Below are 17,590 nucleotides of genomic sequence, written 5' to 3'. Positions count from 1 at the left end.
TCTGAGTATTGGATTCAACCCACGCTCATTTGACTCACTTCGTGGATTTTATCACGAGTGATCATGAGACGATAATATCTTATATTCTTCAAACCTAGAGATATGAGTTGTTACTATGAGTTGGTTATACATTGATTGCACGAAAACGCATTGGTAACTCGATGTTATAAAACGTGCCTTTGTGTATGATTCAACAAGTAGTAGAACAAGCCATATGAGTCGAAGTTTATCCATTCCTTTTACCTTCGGGATAAAAGCGATATATGTGGGCCCCTCGATGATTTAGTGATGACACCCCTAAGTGCTTGGCCAAGCCCGGATTGATTTGATTTGTTCAATTACTCAGTCGTCATGAATCGGAAATCAGGAAACAACAAATGGACAGAGAGAATGATTTATAATCCATGTCTCGGTCCATATGATATCTAGAATGGAGGAATATATGATCCCTTATCTAATGGACAAGTCATTGACGAAGGTCAGAGTTCATCGGCAAGGTCATAGTTCGACAGAAGCTTTTGAGAGCTACGATTGCTAGTCGGGGTTTGAAGTCATACTCAATAATAGTTTTAGACTTATCCAAGTGGGAGACTATTGGATTAATGTCTAAGTCCATAACTATAATTGGTAAGACTTGACCCGACCCGGCATGGTCCATTTGGGTTGCATGGCATCGGGACAATTGGATAGACAAGATGAGGAAAAAGGATACTAGTGATTTATATTAATATATTATAAGTTCTAATATATTAATATATAATCATATTATTTAATTAGTATTGATCAAGAATTAATTTATAATTAATTAAGTGATCAAACAAAAAATTATTATGGCAAAAGACTGGTCTAGAACCATGTCTTTATGTGAAACATCATGAATCGTGCCTCATTTACTTTGGGTACAAGATCGATTACATGTGCTATAATATTTATCCTTTCTGAATTTTCCAAATGCCTTGGGGCATTAAGGGGAACAATGTCTAGAATTGGATATGACTAAAGTGATCAAGCAATTGTCGAGGACAATCTAAGGTTTACCAAAGATTGGTTGCTCAAGGACAGTTGGAAGTATACTGTTACTATTGGAAGGACCATATTGACATAGTCTGAAAAGAGGCAACTCTTGTTCAGAAGTGGTAGTCAAAATGGGAATATAGAGTTGTCTCCATAGATGGAAGCAATCTGTGTAAGATTAGAAAAAACTTAGTGCAAGAAGCATGTTCAAAGCAATGCATACTTTGAACATAAGGCTTTATGTCCATGGAGTAGGTCTTCATTGGAATACCCTGTAATGGTTGTTGACAAGTCTTTGTGACTTTGTACACATTCATTGCAAGAGGGTAGTGCATTTAAGTTTAAAATCTAACAGATTTCGATTTGGGAGTGTGAAATTAGAATCATTGAAAGTTTGGTCAATTGGTTTATTTCGCAAAAGTAAGGATCATAGACAAACATAGAGTGCATACTTGGTGTATGGCAAAGCTATTGTTTAGAAAACATAGTGTACATGCTTGGAGCATGGGATACCTAGTGTTTTAATTCAAGTATAAAGTTGATAAAACAGAAACAATGAATAATGAGTAATCAGTATGTGATAAATAGAAAGTGTTTTATTTATATTCATAGGTTTTGATACCATATTAGATTCATTTATTCTTGTGTTTCACTTTGCATGTTTTGACTTCCATGATAACTAGGTTATTCTTCCGGAATAACTAAGTTATTCAAAACCATCCATAGTCGGTCATATGTTGGAAGTAGATATGAATCAAGACAGTCATGGGTTGGCTTGTAGAGGTCCAAGTTGGTGGACAAAGTTGTGCTACAACACTCATGAGTGCTCATAAGTTCTGAGTATTGGATTCAACCCGCGCTCATTTGAATCACTTCATGGATTTTATCACGAGTGATCATGAGACGATAATATCTTATATTCTTCAAACCTAGAGATATGAGTTGTTACTATGAGTTGGTTATACATTGATTCCACGAAAACGCATTGGTAACTCGATGTTATAAAACGTGCCTTTGTGTATGATTCAACAAGTAGTAGAACAAGCCATATGAGTCGAAGTTTATCCATTCCTTTTACCTTCGGGATAAAAGCGATATATGTGGGCCCCTCGATGATTTAATGATGACACATGTGAGTGCTTAGCCAAGCCAGGACTGATTTGATTTGTTCAATCAGTCAGTCGTCATGAATCAGAAATCGGGAAACAACAAATGGACAGAGAGAATGATTTATAATCCATGTCTCAGTCCATATGATATCTAGAATGGAGGAATATATGATCCCTTATCTAATGGACAAGTCATTGACAAAGGTCAGAGTTCATCGACAAGGTCAGAGTTCGACAGAAGCTTTTGAGAGCTACGATTGCTAGTCGGGGTTTGAAGTCATACTCAATAATAGTTTTAGACTTATCCAAGTGGGAGACTGTTGCATTAATGTCTAAGTCCATAACTATAATTGGTAAGACTTGACCCGACCCGGCATGGTCCATTTGGGTTGCATGGCATCGGGACAATTGGATAGACAAGATGAGGAAAAAGGATACTAGTGATTTATATTAATATATTATAAGTTCTAATATATTAATATATAATCATATTATTTAATTAGTATTGATCAAGAATTAATTTATAATTCATTAAGTGATCAAAAGGAACTAATTAAATATGCACTCTAAGATATATGTGTGTGATCGGCCAAGTTCATTTAGGTTGGGCTAAGCTTTCATGGATAGTCCATGGAGTGTTTAACCCATGGATCATATGAAATGAAAGGTCATGGGTATTAGGGTTTAACCCTAATCTCCACACTATATAATGATGTCCTTGGTTGGTAAAATTGGGACTAGTGTGTGTACACAAAAGGGCAAGGCCGATTTCACTAGAGAGAACCAAAGTATCCTTATTCTCAAGGTTATTCCAAGTGTTCATGGTGTTGTGTGAACCATTGAGGTGTCACACTTGGGGCACTAGGCACTCAAGCTTCATGAAGACAAGTTACATAAAAAAAAGGTATGTATTCTATCTATTTTATTACCCAAGTATATGATATTTGTATGCTAGTACAGGGTAATATCTTGGAAACTTCATATTTGCATGTATAATAGAGAAAACATAGATCCAAGGTATTTAGGGTTGTATGTGCACCATAGGATGTTGTAGTATACTAAAACCCAACACTTGGGTGTTGGGTTATTAATGGGTCATGTGAGTACAAGTGTTTTGGACTAGGAATAATGGTTGGGCTTTTGGGTAAGGCCCATGTAAGGGGTTTGGGCCCAATTTGGAAAATTAGGCCTTATTTGGGACTTGGTTGATTAATTGGCCTTTGGGCCTTTCAGATTGTGAGTTTGGGTCTTAGTCTTGGACCAAGCTAGGTTAGGGGTAAAATGGTCTTTTTACCCCAAGTATGGATTTAAGGTTACAGATTGGAACCCAATTGTTGATTGGGTGTTGTTTAGACTTTGATAGTTCGGGGATCTGTCAGCCAGCAGCCAGGGATTTTCTGTTTGGTTTGGTAGTGTGAGGTGAGTCTTCTCACTATATCCATGGGTCGAAGGCACCAAGGCGGACCCATTATCTGGTTATGTAGTATGTTAGATGTTGTGTGATACATGTTATGTTTGGGTTGAAATATACCCAGGGCGGGGCCCAATGTGTTATGTTTGGGTTGAAATATACCCAAGGGCAGGGCCCATTATGTTATGACTGGGTTGAAATATACCCTAGGACGGGGCCCACTGTTATATGCTCGGGTTGAAATATACCCCAGGGCGTGGACCCATACTTGGTTTTTGGGTTGGAATGAACCCCAGGGCTGGGCCCATTTATATGTTTGGTATGTGGTATTTTGGGGAGCTCACTAAGCTTCGTGCTTACGGTTTTCATTTATGTTTAAGGTACTTCGGTTTTCAAATGGAGGAGCTCGGGTTGATTGCAGGGCACACACCACCTCGTTCCGCACTTTCTTAACTCACTTTGATATGATGTGACGATATATACATTTGTTTCATTTGTATTTTTATGATGATGTTTTCCGGAATACTGGTTTTATCAATTTAAAAATGAAATTTTCAGGTCTTATTTTTGGGATGTTACATATACCAAAGTGTAGTTGAGAATATGAATTTCTAAGTGTTTAGATGTAGGAAAATTAGAATTGAACGATGAGACAAAAAATATGATGTAACAACTACGTGACATGTAAGTAAGAAGGGTAAAAAGGTTAGGATACACTCCATCTACACATAGTCAATAAATTTGTAAATAAATATATAAATCCATAAAGACTTAATTATGAAATGAATAAAAACTCTCTAATAATCATACACAATCTATCTATCTATCTATTCTAATAGACGAAACCTAAAATTGGCACATGATATTTTTCTAGCTTGCTTTTTTTACATGTGTCATTTTTTATGATTTCTAACATTTTTATTTTTTGGTAACAAATCAACTTTAATTCAAATAAAAATTATGATAGACTCCATCTACACATTGTCAGTAAATTTGCAAATAAATAAATAAAATCATTAAGACTTAATTATGAAGTGAATAAACACTCGCTAATAATCATTCAAAATCTATGTATCTATTCTAATAAACGAAATCAATGAGTGTCACCTATTGTTTTTCTAGTTTGCCGACATTTATTATTTTTCTATGATTTTCTATTTTTTTGGTAACAAATCAACTTCAATTTAAATTTGAAAATAAAAAAATCAATCCTAATATCATTTTTGAAATATATGATATCTATTTTTTAAAAATCCTATCAAATATTTGAGATTTTAATATATCCCAAAAAATCAAAGATACATCTAAGTGTTTAGTTATAGAAAAGTTAGAATTGAACGATGAGACAAAAAATATGATGTAACAACTATGTGACATGTAAGTAAGAAGGGTAAAAAGGTCAGGATACACTCCATCTACACATAGTCAATAAATTTATAAATAAATAAATAAATTCATAAATACGTAATTATGAAATGAATAAAAACTCTCTAATAATCATACAAAATCTATCTATCTATTCTAATAGACGAAACCTATAATTGGCACCTGATATTTTTCTAGTTTGCTTCTTTGACAGTTGTCATTTTTTTATGATTTCTAACATTTTTTTTGGTAACAAATCAACTTTAATTCAAATAAATAAAATCACTAAGACTTAATTATGAAGTGAATAAACACTCTCTAATAATCATTCAAAATCTATCTATCTGTTCTTATAAACGAAATCAAAAAGTGTCACCTATTGTTTTTCTAGTTTGCTGACATTTATTATTTTTCTATGATTTTCTATTTTTTTTTTGTAACAAATCAACTTTAATTCTTTGAAAATAAAAAATTCAATCCTAAAATCATTTTTGAAATATATGATATCTATTTTTTGAAAATCATATCAAATCTCTCATATTTTAATGTATCTCAAAAAATCAAAGATACATTCTCCTAATTACATACTTTAATATTTTTTTTACATTTATAATAATTTTAAACATATCTACCGCAGTTTTTATGAATTATAACCTAATATAATTATTAATCAATTCTAATAAACGAAATCTAAAAGTGTCAACTATTGTTTTTCTAGCTTGCGGACATTTATTATTTTTCTATGATTTCTACGATTTCCTATTTTTTTTCTAACAAATCAACTTTAATTCAATTTTTGAAAATAAGAAATTCAATCATAATATCATTTTCGAAATATATGGTATCTATTTTTTTAAAATACTATCAAATTTCTATGTATCCCAAAAAATTAATGATACATTCTCCTAAATATATTTTTTAATACTTTTTTGTATATATAATAATTTTAAACATATCTATGGTTTCTACGAGTTATAACCTAATATAATTTTTTATTTTATAATATGTGTTAGTTTATTTAAGTTACTATACGTTTATAATTCAATAAAACCATACATTTAACTAGTATTATTAGATTAGTTATGCATTGGATTCTTTCCATTGATTTAAAATTAGAAGCAAGAATGGGACTATGATGGTGTTTAAACCAAAGCAGTGATTTCAAATCTAGTTTCTTGATAATGTGCTATGTTATTTTTAATAATTTTTTTTTCTGTTCAAATAAATAAATTAATTAAACGATTTGGTCTGAAACGAAATCAGTATATATCTAAGCAGAAAACGGGTGAGTTAGTCTAATGTGATAATCATGACACGTGAAAGTTCATCAAAATTGGATATCTATAAAGAGATGAAATGTATCACATCTTTTTATTTCTATAAAGAGATGAAATGCATCACATCTTTTTATTTCTAGCCTCCCTTTTTTATACGCAATTTCATTTAATAATAATTTAATGGCCTACAGTTTCGCAAACTATAGCGACATGTACAGACAGACGTGCACTTAACAAAAAATTAAAAAAAAAAAACAAAAAACAAAAAACAAAAAAAAAAAAGGACAACCTTAATGGGCGCACACCCCTCCCATCCTTCGTGTTCTGTTGCACTCTGCACGTGTCACTTTCTTCTTTCTTCTCATTGACAATTGCTAAAATCAAGACTGGCCTTTGACTATTTAATTTCTCTTTATATATTTATCATAGTTAAAATCCTGTCAGATTTATAATTATGGTACCACATACAGATAGATTATTATATACAATAATTGTGATTACTAAATAAATTGAAAGATTCTGATGCACAAATTCCGGGTGAATATAAGATTCGAACATAAAGAAGGTTTTAAAAGAATGGCATCAGGACATTTGAACATGAATGGTGATGTTGTTTGTGGATTTACAAATGGGGCAAATGTTGACAGAAGATGCGCACACTGTACAAAGGCAGAGATGCCTGCAGGGAAGCAACAACACACGTGACTCTATTTTCCGACAATTTTTGCACATCATCATCATCAGATTACTGTTACTGCTATCCTGTTCCGCTAATGTGCGCACTTCCTCGTTGTTGCTTTCACAGCACGACTGAGCATCGTCCGCCGCCTTGTCCTCACCTGCCGCCGTGTTACGGTTTCGGAAATCGTCGTTGACAACCTGCTCGAGAACTTGTTTCAAGTTACTGCGTAATGCGTTTGCTTTCGCTTCGTTAGTTTGCGCCAATTCACGCCAGATTTGATTCTCCATACACAGAGATTTGATTTTCTCTTCCAACGCCCAATTTAACTTTGCCATTTTAACAATTTCCTCTTCTTTTTCCCTCAACCTCTGCGTCATACCTTCTTCTAACGCTGCTATGATTGTCCTTGAATTTTTCTTTCGTCTCTCTTCTATCTGCACTCTCATTTTTTCCGTCTGAATAAATTAAAAGCGGAGTTTACTTTAGCAAACAATAACGTAAATTTGATCCGAAGAAAATTAAGAGGAATGTTATAGCAGAGATGAGAGATATGATTATTACATGAAAAGCAAGGAATCGGTCGATCTCCAGGTGCTGATGTTGGATCTGAGTCGAGATGTCTTGGCCAAGAAACGTTGAAGTTGATTGAATTAGATTCTGATTCATGTTTGGAGCGTTAAAGAAGGGATACGTATCTCTAGACCGCTTTCTAGAAATCGGAAGACTGTAAGTAAGGCCGCTGTCTTCTTGAAGAAATCAAGATTAGTGGTGGCCTCGTACATTACAGGAAGGAGAGTCTCGATGGTGGTGCCGGAGAGAAGATGTGCGAAACCGTGTTGTAACTGAAAGTTGTAAGGGAGGTTTCCAATGGAGTGGTTATCGGTGATCATCATGAATTGCGTGTTGAATTGGAGGTTCCAACGGCCATGAAAAGCGTATGAACTATCAAGTGAGGATGGAATTGTAGAGGAAAAACAGAAATAAGTGGGTGGTGGGTTTTATTGGGGTTTGGGACCAGGGCGGAACACGAAAAGTTATACCAGGGGGCCGAAACTAAATTTTTAAAAGAAGCACTAAAATATATTTATTCGATTCAACGTCATAAAATATAAAAAATCAAACAAAAAAATTAATATAAAATATTCTAACATCGCTCATTAAAGTGGAATCCGTCGATCTTTAACGTCTTTAAAGTTTTGCACAATCGTCTCTAAAGTAATCTTTTCTGCAAGCTCCCTTTCGAAGTATAAAATCAACGAGTTGTTCAAAAATTCATCTTCCATTTTATTTCGTAGCCTTGTTTTAACAAGACTCATTGAAAATGATAGATAATAGTATTATACAATTAAAAAACAAGACTTATTCTAAAAGATTTTATCAAAAAGCAAATGATAGATAATAGTATTATACAATTAAAAATTATAGCCTATTAATTTGACAGCTAATAGTAGTAATCAATTAAAAATTATAACCTTTTAAATTTGATAGCTAATACAGAAGATATTAGTTTCAAACATCAACATTATAGAGAGAGAAACACAAACGTCCTTATGATATTATAGAGAGAGAAAGAGAAAGAAAGAAGGAGACTGGAGAGAGAACCAAGAAGCTTACAAGGGGATAGCCGATCGGAGAGATTGAAGAGACGCACCGTCTGGTCAGAGATCGATCTATCGGTGGCCGGAGACGCAGAAGTCAGAAAGGGCGTCACTTAAACACTCCGGCGGCGGCAGTGGCGGGTACTGTAGCGATTTGTGGTCGGAAACACAGAAGATATCAAGGCAATGTTGGTCGGAGTAACAGAAATCAGCAAGGGCGGTGTCAACCGGAGACCCAATGGGTACGTTTTCCGGCAATGGGTTTTTTCCTGTGCTAACTTAGGCGGTGGATTTTTGGGCGACTCAAACGGATGAGCACTCCGGCGGTGGGTATGATTTCCGGCAGAAGCAAATTTGATGATCTCTTATCTTGTGAATAATTTGGATGTTAAATTTGTTGTTTGTTTTCTTTTATAGAGTCTAGTTTCCTAAAATCAGTTCAGTATCTTAGTTTTATTAGAATTGTTATTGATTTTTTTCATCAAACTTCTGGCTTCTGTTGGAACCGATTTATCGTGCGTAATAATCGAAGATAACCGATTTGCTGATTATTTAATATTCATAGTTAATTACTTTTTTAAATAATTTTTTCAATTACGGAGTATCCTTACTATATATAATACATCGCAGGGGCAAGGACGTTAGGAAACTGATAAATCTATTATTATATATATAACATATGTATTAGAATGCCAAAAATCAGGGGGGCCATGCCCTCTCTTAGCTCCGCGTATGTTTGGGACAGAAGATGATTTTGTTTGGTAGCATATTGATGAGATTCAGTTGCCAAATATGTCCCCTCTCTCTCTCTCCCAACTCCTTTAACATCACATGCACTTGGATTGCGCTTTCACCTTCACCTCCATCCACACGTCACCTTTAACATTTTATTTTTTTCGATTATTCGTTGGTGAATATTTGTATTTTGTATAAAATAAAAGTTTATAGTTATTTTTTATATATATTAAATAAATAAGATATTAAGTTGATATAAATAAATTTGTAATTATTTTAAACCATATTATATATTAATAATATGTATATCATAATTATATTATTAAGGATAATTTTATATATATCCATATTAAACATATACAAAAAACTTAGCAGCAAAGCTTGTTGTCCGTTTGACATCTCACTTGTTCTACGATGAATATAAACATATAAATATTGTATTTATTCGACTTAAACTTTAAATATTATATTCGTCCTTTTTAATGTTTTAAAATATCAGATTTGTCAAAATCTATTTTTAAACAGTTCTTTTCATTTAATAATTTTTTTATATTTGAAAATCATTAAAAATAAAAAAATGTAAATGGACCATAATACTCTTGTCTTTTAAATGACATGAATAACTTATTGTGGGACTGAATGATAACCTTGCATTTTTTTTCCTTTCTTCTTCTCGCTTTTTTTTCTCTTGCCTTCTTCTAGCCACATGTTTGTTGCAATTAACTATTATCAAGTAAATTTATGTTTTTGTTTGTTAAATGAATATTTAATTTTGTTATGAGAAGCAGGGATAACTTCAAAAAATTTGAGAATGAGTCTTCAGAATGTATTTGGAATCGGCTACAATCATCAAATTATTTATTGGCTTTCTTTGTAAATAAACCATTGAATGTATGATTACAACTAATGAACTAATATGTAATACGAATTCTTTTTTGTTATTATTGGTTCAAAGATAAAAGTTCATTATTATTTATGTCTTATGACCCAAAGTTTAATGCTTTTTTGTGGGTGTTGTTATCCGATGTATTTTTAGAAATTTTCATCCATTGAACAACAATAAACAACTAATTTTGTATTGAGTTTGATATGTATCGAATAAGAGAAAAATTGACTCCGACAATTCCAATTACATGATTTTGCTTGTTTCCTTTTTTTCCTGTAGAGACGATGCAAACCAATGTTGGAAGATCATTCTCATCCAGAAGATATTACCCACGATGACACCTCGAAATCAATATTCAAAAGCAGGGTTGCGACTCTAATAATTATTATGTTTAAGCGGATATCTTAATTTTTTTTATTTATAGACTTAAAATCATGAATAAGTGTTGATTGTTTAGATTTTTGGATAATCAAAATTGATTCGTAGAGTAGAAATGATGGGAATATTGATTTGTTATTAAAAGACAATTATGAGTTTTCTTCTAAATTTTGTAGTTTGTCAAAAGTTGATATAAAAGATATTATAAATGATGAAAATGAGTTTGATAACGATTCTGAGGATGAAGTGTCAAAATGTGTTATCGAAGATTGTGTGTTTGGAGATTCAAAAGAATACAACAAGGTTTTGAATGAAAAGGGGAAACATTATCTTGAACCAAATGTTGTTGCATATCCAAAGTTCAAATATTTTCCAAATCAAGTATTTGTCATAAAAGAAAATTTAAATAAGATTGATTCATGACTAATTTTAATAGTCAAAGAAAATATTTGAAAGTAACTAATGATAGTTTTTTTCAATAGAAAATATTGAATAAAACAATTGGAATGATAAACATGAAGTTTTTGTAAATAGTCGAAGGAAGGAAGTAAACACAATCTTTGATCATTCAAGGACAGAAAAATCGGGTTTGGATGATTAAAAGAACAAAAACACCTTCAAAAGTGATATCAAAACATGAATTAGAATCTTCAAACCTTGTGACACCTCTAAAACCTGCTGATTCGAGAAAAGTTTTTCAAAACAATAAATTTGTTCCTTTAAAACAAAATTTTCATAATAATAAAAGAATGAACTATTTTCGACATACAAAAACAATCATTTTCAAACCCTAAAGTGAAATTTACTCCATAAAATCTAAATTTTCCAAATCCAAAATTAAACCAGTGTGCAAAAGTGACATACTTGAAAGGAGCAAATGAAGTCAAAACTTTCAATAATTAGTTGGATAAGAAATGTTCATTTTTCAAAACTAAATCTATTTCAAATGATAAAATGAAAGAAGCTTAAGAGAAATATTTTTCTGAATCTACACAACGAAGTATATCATTAAAAGAAAAAACTTCAAAAATCAAGAAATAGATTCCAATCAAATCAAATTTCGAGAAAGAACAATTTAAAAAAAACTAAAAATTTATATTTTTTATCGAAGAAATATGACCATTATCCATAAAGATTTGAATTATCTTTGATTAATCATTCAAGACTGAAAGAAGTTAAAAATTGGATATATAATTTTGTAACGTCCCGAAAATCCAAGGTAAAATTTTCATTTTATAAAAAATAAATAATCATACTACGAGTTGTTCCAAAACCGATCAAAGTGAATATATTATTAAAACATCAGAGAAATATCATTAATTGTCAATACGGAAAAACTCTGGGGGATATTGTACAGTCACGCCGGACCCTTCCCTTTTAAACCGAAAGTACCTAAAACCATAAATATGAAACCGTAATCACAAAGCTTATACCACATATATATACATATATAATAACACGTGGCTGTGTCGGGTCCGTATCAACCCTATGTCCATAATGACACTATATAACAACTTATAGTTGTGTCGGGTCCGAATCAACCCTGAGTCCGTAATGACTCTGAGCCCATATAGCTAAATATATAAATCATTAAAGCATATAAGCATGATTCACAAAGACAACAAGCACGTACATGCATATCAGCAAGTGTCACAAAGACAATAATCATCCTACAAACATAATCCAGTGGGCCGACATTGGTGTCCTCGACCCACGAGTATAGGGAAGAGACTCACCTCATAGTCTTAAAGAATAGCTACACCGATCACTGATCTAAAAGCAATCTCTACCTGTCACCTATACAATTTGTTGGATTAGGTGTCTAAGCCCATAACTATAATTGGTATGTACTTAACCCGAGAGTAGAATGGTCCATTTCGGGTTGCCTTCACCAGAACAATTTAATAGGATGAATATTTGAGAAAGAGGTTATTTGTGATTTATTATTATATTATAAGTATAATATATTAATTGAGAAATCATATTATTTAATTAGTATTGATCAAGAATTAATTTGGAATTAATTTAGTGATCAAAAGAGACTAATTAAATTAACAGGGACTGATTATGTAAATCAGTGATACATATGGTTTGGGTTATTGATCCATGATGGACTAAGTTTATGTGAGAGTCGTTGAAGAGTTAGTCCAGATGAGTTATTGGATCATAAGACTAAGTGTAAGAATTAGGGTCACAGTGAATGACCAGATTCCAATTCAAATGGAATCTTTCAACTAAAGCAATGAGGAGTTAGTCCAGATGAGTTATTGGATCATAAGACTAAGTGTAAGAATTAGGGTTTGCATATGACTCTTGGAATTCTACACTATATATGTATTCCCTAAACCCTAAAATCAGGACTTGGGTATTCCATGAAAGTATAGCCGATTTTTGGTGTGCCTAACCTCTCTCTCATTATCCTCCACTTGTTCATGGTGTTTGTGACTTGTTTGAGGCATCACACTTGGGGTGCTAAGCTCTTGAAAGGCCAAAACTCCACAACCTACAACAAAGAGGTAATAACTTAACTTGTTTTTATGTTGCAATATTAAATTTGTATGCTAGTTATAGGTTTCATGCTTTGGATGATTTTGTTTCATGTATAACTAGATAAAACTTAGATCCAAAGCATTAGGGTTGTATGTGCACCATAGCAGTGTTATAGTACATAAAGACCAATAGTGGTATTAGAGCCATGAGTGTTTTCTGTTATATAGATGCATTGGTTAATTGTTCAAAGCTGAAAAAAATGGAAATCTGCCTTCTGCCAGGGTGAACTCGACGAGTGCATGATGAACTCGACGAGTTCAGCAGTCTGTTGGCAGATTTTTGGATTTTTTGGCCAGAAATGGATTAGGATCATTACCATGAACTGTTTTATATCATAAAATCTGTTTTTTCTGATATGGTAGATCAACCTCATCCAGTTAAAAGATAAATGTCAAATGTTAAGATAATTACAAGTTATATGATAACCTAGTTATTTGTATTATTTGATTTATCCACATGAATTGTAATTAGGTAAAATTGGCAAAAGATAATATGATTATTTTATTGGTTAAAATTTGATCTAAATGTTTTTGAAGAGTTACAAAACTTGCCATCAAGTTTTGGAACTCAAAAAGTTTTTTTAAGGAGTTACAAAATTTGCCATCAAGTTTGGAATTCAAAAGGTTTTCAAGAGTTACAAAACTTGACCTCAAGTTTTGCAAATTGAAAAGTCTCATTTATGAAACATTGAATTCTAAAAAAAAACCTAGTAATTTGAAAAGGTGCAACTCTTGGGTTCATAACTTAAAAAAATTAATTAAATAGTTTTAATTTTGAATTTTGTATTTAGAGCCTTGATGTTTCCTTTGAATAGTTTAAATTACACTCTTATGGACTTTATTAAATTGATTAAATATTTAATTAAAAGAGAAAGTTAGTAAATCCATAATCATACGGTTTAAAGTTAATTAAATTAAAAGTTTAATTTATTAATAGATTAAAGCACATAGTATTTTAAATGTTTAAAATACACCCTTACACTATATAAAATTAAAAGTTTAATATATTATATATGTATAAGTAAAAAGCTAGTCTTACCGTTAGTAGGCCTCATTCACGAAGCTGGTCTATAAGGGGTGTTTAAGGAAGCGGCCTGTAAAATGACCGCCATTGGGTATCCACTCTTACCCACCGCACCCTTGACCAATGGAGGGTCGTTAGCTGAACGGGTTTGATAGGACACTTAAATCCTCATTAAAAGTATAATGAAGTACAAAGTAACTAAACACTTTATAAATTCCCAATCTTAGTTACTTTAGAAAAAATGTGAATTTGATGCTAACCCATGAAATTGCACATTGCAGCTTATTGGTCAGTTAGTGGAGCGTGTGTGGTTAACCGGCACACTAATGTGGACTAATGAAGGATGACAATGGGTTTCTCGTAAATTATCATTGATCAATGGAGCGTGTGTGGTTAACCGGCACATTGATTATGTGATTAATGACATCGAGAGTATCACGCTAATTTGCATGGTTATTCACACCTTGTTTGTGATCCTCGGTATCCCAGTCACAAACTTGAAGGGCATAATCGAGATTAAACATGCCATTGAAAAGTTCGATGAAGCTCAAAAGAATCTAGGAATTTCAATTCATTTAAAAGCTAATATTCATTTTCGTTTTTCATGGTGGAAATTGGTAAATCGTCATTTACCTACCTTCAAATATTTCACAATTGGATTACGACATCCCTCTTCCGAATTGCAGAATATTGTGTTGGGTCCTAGCCTCATTTGGGGGTTATATTAAGGACTTAAATCAATTAAATAGAATTTCTCCTTTGTAGATTTCTAGTTCTGACAACTATGATCTTCCATAATCTTTCGGAAAAAGCTTTCCTCATGAAGATGATGTCCCACGATTGGATCGTGGAAATGAAAATCATGCTTCACTTCCTCCACCTCCTCCAATAGTTCTTCGTAACCCACATGTTCGTCGACTTGAAAAGTTCAAGGTCACTCAAACCCTATTGGCAAGCAAACACCAAGATGGAAGGTCTGTGTGTACACACGTCTTAGAGATGAAGTCACACATTGACAGATTGGGAATGTTGGGAGTCGATGTCTCGAGGAAGTTGGTTGTTGACTTTGTTCTTCAATAACTTCCTAAGTGATATAGTGAGTTCATTAGAGATTACTATATGACAGACCGCGACGTGACCCTTATCGATCTTATCTATTTGCTAATTGCTGCTGAATCAGCAATGATTTGGCGCACTGGTAATGCAAATTTGATTGGAAGATCTACTTCCCAAACTTCCATGGATATTGACAATGGAAACATTGGAAGTCCAGAAAATATTTCTCTTCCCAAAGGAAAGGGAAAGGCTAAGTCTGAGATTGTCCTGTGTGCCATTCCGAAAGAGTCTGTTTGCTTCTATTGCCAAGATAAGGGGCATTGGTTGCGAAGCTGCCTTATCTACCTGAAGTATCATAAGGATAGTAATGTCAGAGTTTATGACTCTGATTCAGGAAAGTCCACTATCTAACTCTATTATGTTCCTATTTGTAGATTCTTAATACATGATGTGATGAGATCGCATTTTGATGTATTGTAGGATCGAAGAAGAGAAAGAGAGCTTAAAGGAAGAGTGAGCTGAGTCTGATCGCGAAGAGATGGATTTCAATCGCATGGTTCGATGATCGGATTTTTGAGCTGCTACTTAAGAGTTATGATATATTGCTTAGAAATATGTAGTGACATAGTTTTCATTTGTGATTGCATTGTAAGGACAAGTTTTTCCGCAATTTTTATAAATAAAGAAACTTTTTGATTTTATCTTATTTTATATTTCCTTACAATGACATTTTTGAAAATTGATGTTTATATGTATCTATTCTTTAGCAATAAAATGGATTTGATTCTATCGCTTTTGGTAGTGTCAGAAATTTACCAAATAAGGAAAGACTCTCATCGCCCAAGTTTCAATTGGACAAAAACTTGGAATCATGCAACTCGTATTGTGTGATGAATGAGAACCTTCGTCTTTGGGAAATTAAGACTAATTCCTTGTTCACATATAGATGTGAGTCAAGTGAAGGACTATGGGATCTAGTAGACTTTGTTGTGCACTGGTCAGGTCCACCACAAAGATCGATAAGACTATTCGTTATGATTTACTAATAGTTTAGTAAATATGGTTATGCTTACAAGTTTAACTGTAATTCTGAAACATTGAAAAAGTTTCAAGGTATAGCGGAACGAATAAGAAGAATCAAATTAGGCAGAAAGATAAAAAGTTGCTCCAATCTGAAAGGAAAGGAGAGTACTTTAGTATCGTGTTTTAGGATCATCTTAATGGTTATGAAAACCATATCATAATTGATCCTCTAAGGACACCTTAGTGCATTTGTATGGCTAAGAAGAGGAATCGGGAATTGTTCAAATGGTTATGCTAGTGGGAGCATAAATGTTATGCTAGAAACAAAATAATTGTTATGCTAGTGGGAGCATAATTATTATGGTAAGTGTTGCGAGTTAGCAATACAATTTATAGGAAACAAAGTTCTAATTTGCAAAGTTGCAAAGGTTGAAAAGTTGTTTCGCTATAGTAAGGGAGAGGATACTTATACTTTATTTCGAATCTAAAAGTTTAGATTGAAGTATTAATCAAACTTAGTCATGGATATATATGAATACCATGTTGAAATATTTCAACATTGGAAATTCTATATATGGAAATATTATAGCAAAAGACTGGTCAAGTATCATGTCTTTATGTAAGACATTATGAATCATGTCCCATATGCTTCAGATATAGGACCGATTGCATATGATATAATATTCATGTGTTCTAATTTTCCAAATGCCTAGGGAATTAAGAGGGAAAAGGACTAGAACCGGATATGACTAAAGTGGTTGAACAAATGTCAAAGACAATCTAAGGTTCGCTAAGGATTGGTTTCTTAAGGACAGTTGGAAGTATAGTAATGGATGGACCATATTGACATTATTATGAATAGACAGAATTCTATTAATAATAAATTGTCATATGGAAAATATGGAAATATTTTCATAATGGAAGTTGGATATTAAGAATCTATGTGTAGGTTAGAAACCTTTATGCAAGAAGGATGTTCAAAGGAATGTACTTTGAATTTGAGACTTCGCTTCCTAGGAATTGTTTTGTTATCAATCTCCAGTGGAAAGTTTTGTAATATCGTTAGCAAATTCTCTGTAACTTTGGTACCTCTACATTACAAAAGATACATTGCATGATAATATAGAATCTAACACATTCTTATAGTGGCAAGAATTAGGTAATCTTACACTAAGTGATAAGGATTTGGAATTGTGAAATGAGCATCATTGAAATGTTTTCAATTAATCTATTTCACAAAGTAAGGACCATACATAAACATAGTGTGCATGCTTGGAGCATGGGATAAATATTGTTTTAATTCAAGTATTAAGTTGATTAATCGAAACATTATACAATGAATAATGTGTAATCAATATGGTGATTAAATAAAAGGTGTCTTTATTTATATTTTAAAAGTTTTGAGACCATATTGAATTCGATTATTCTTGTGTTTCACTGTGCATGTTTTGACTTCCCGAATTATAAGATTATTCAAACTATC

At 32.6% G+C, this 17,590-nt stretch overlaps 1 protein-coding gene across 1 annotated transcript; it reads right to left on the bottom strand.

The window, feature by feature from the left end:
* Positions 1–6,469: 6,469 nt before the first annotated feature.
* LOC145125077 (putative BOI-related E3 ubiquitin-protein ligase 3) lies at positions 6,470–7,872 on the bottom strand. Its single transcript, XM_079060568.1, has 2 exons — positions 7,420–7,872; positions 6,470–7,313 (listed from the first exon to the last, which is right to left on the bottom strand). The coding sequence occupies exons 1-2, from the start codon at positions 7,522–7,524 to the stop codon at positions 6,759–6,761; spliced, it is 660 nt and encodes a 219-aa protein (XP_078916694.1). The 5' UTR covers positions 7,525–7,872; the 3' UTR covers positions 6,470–6,758.
* Between the last annotated feature and the right edge of the window lie 9,718 nt (positions 7,873–17,590).

Source organism: Lactuca virosa, chromosome 7 (genome assembly GCF_052849685.1).
Source record: "Lactuca virosa cultivar CGN04683 chromosome 7, Lactuca_virosa_CGN04683_v6, whole genome shotgun sequence".
Lineage (NCBI taxonomy): Eukaryota > Viridiplantae > Streptophyta > Magnoliopsida > Asterales > Asteraceae > Lactuca > Lactuca virosa.
The sequence above is the reverse complement of the archived record's forward strand: the minus strand, read 5'-3'. Positions and strand labels throughout refer to the sequence as shown.

Excerpts from the sequence above, each read along its gene's own strand:
- LOC145125077 (XM_079060568.1), bottom strand. The coding sequence starts at position 7,524 with ATGAATCAGAATCTAATTCAATCAACTTCAACGTTTCTTGGCCAAGAC. Across the intron at positions 7,314-7,419 it reads ACCGATTCCTTGCTTTTCAT|ACGGAAAAAATGAGAGTGCA; the intron begins GTAATAATCATA and ends TAATTTATTCAG.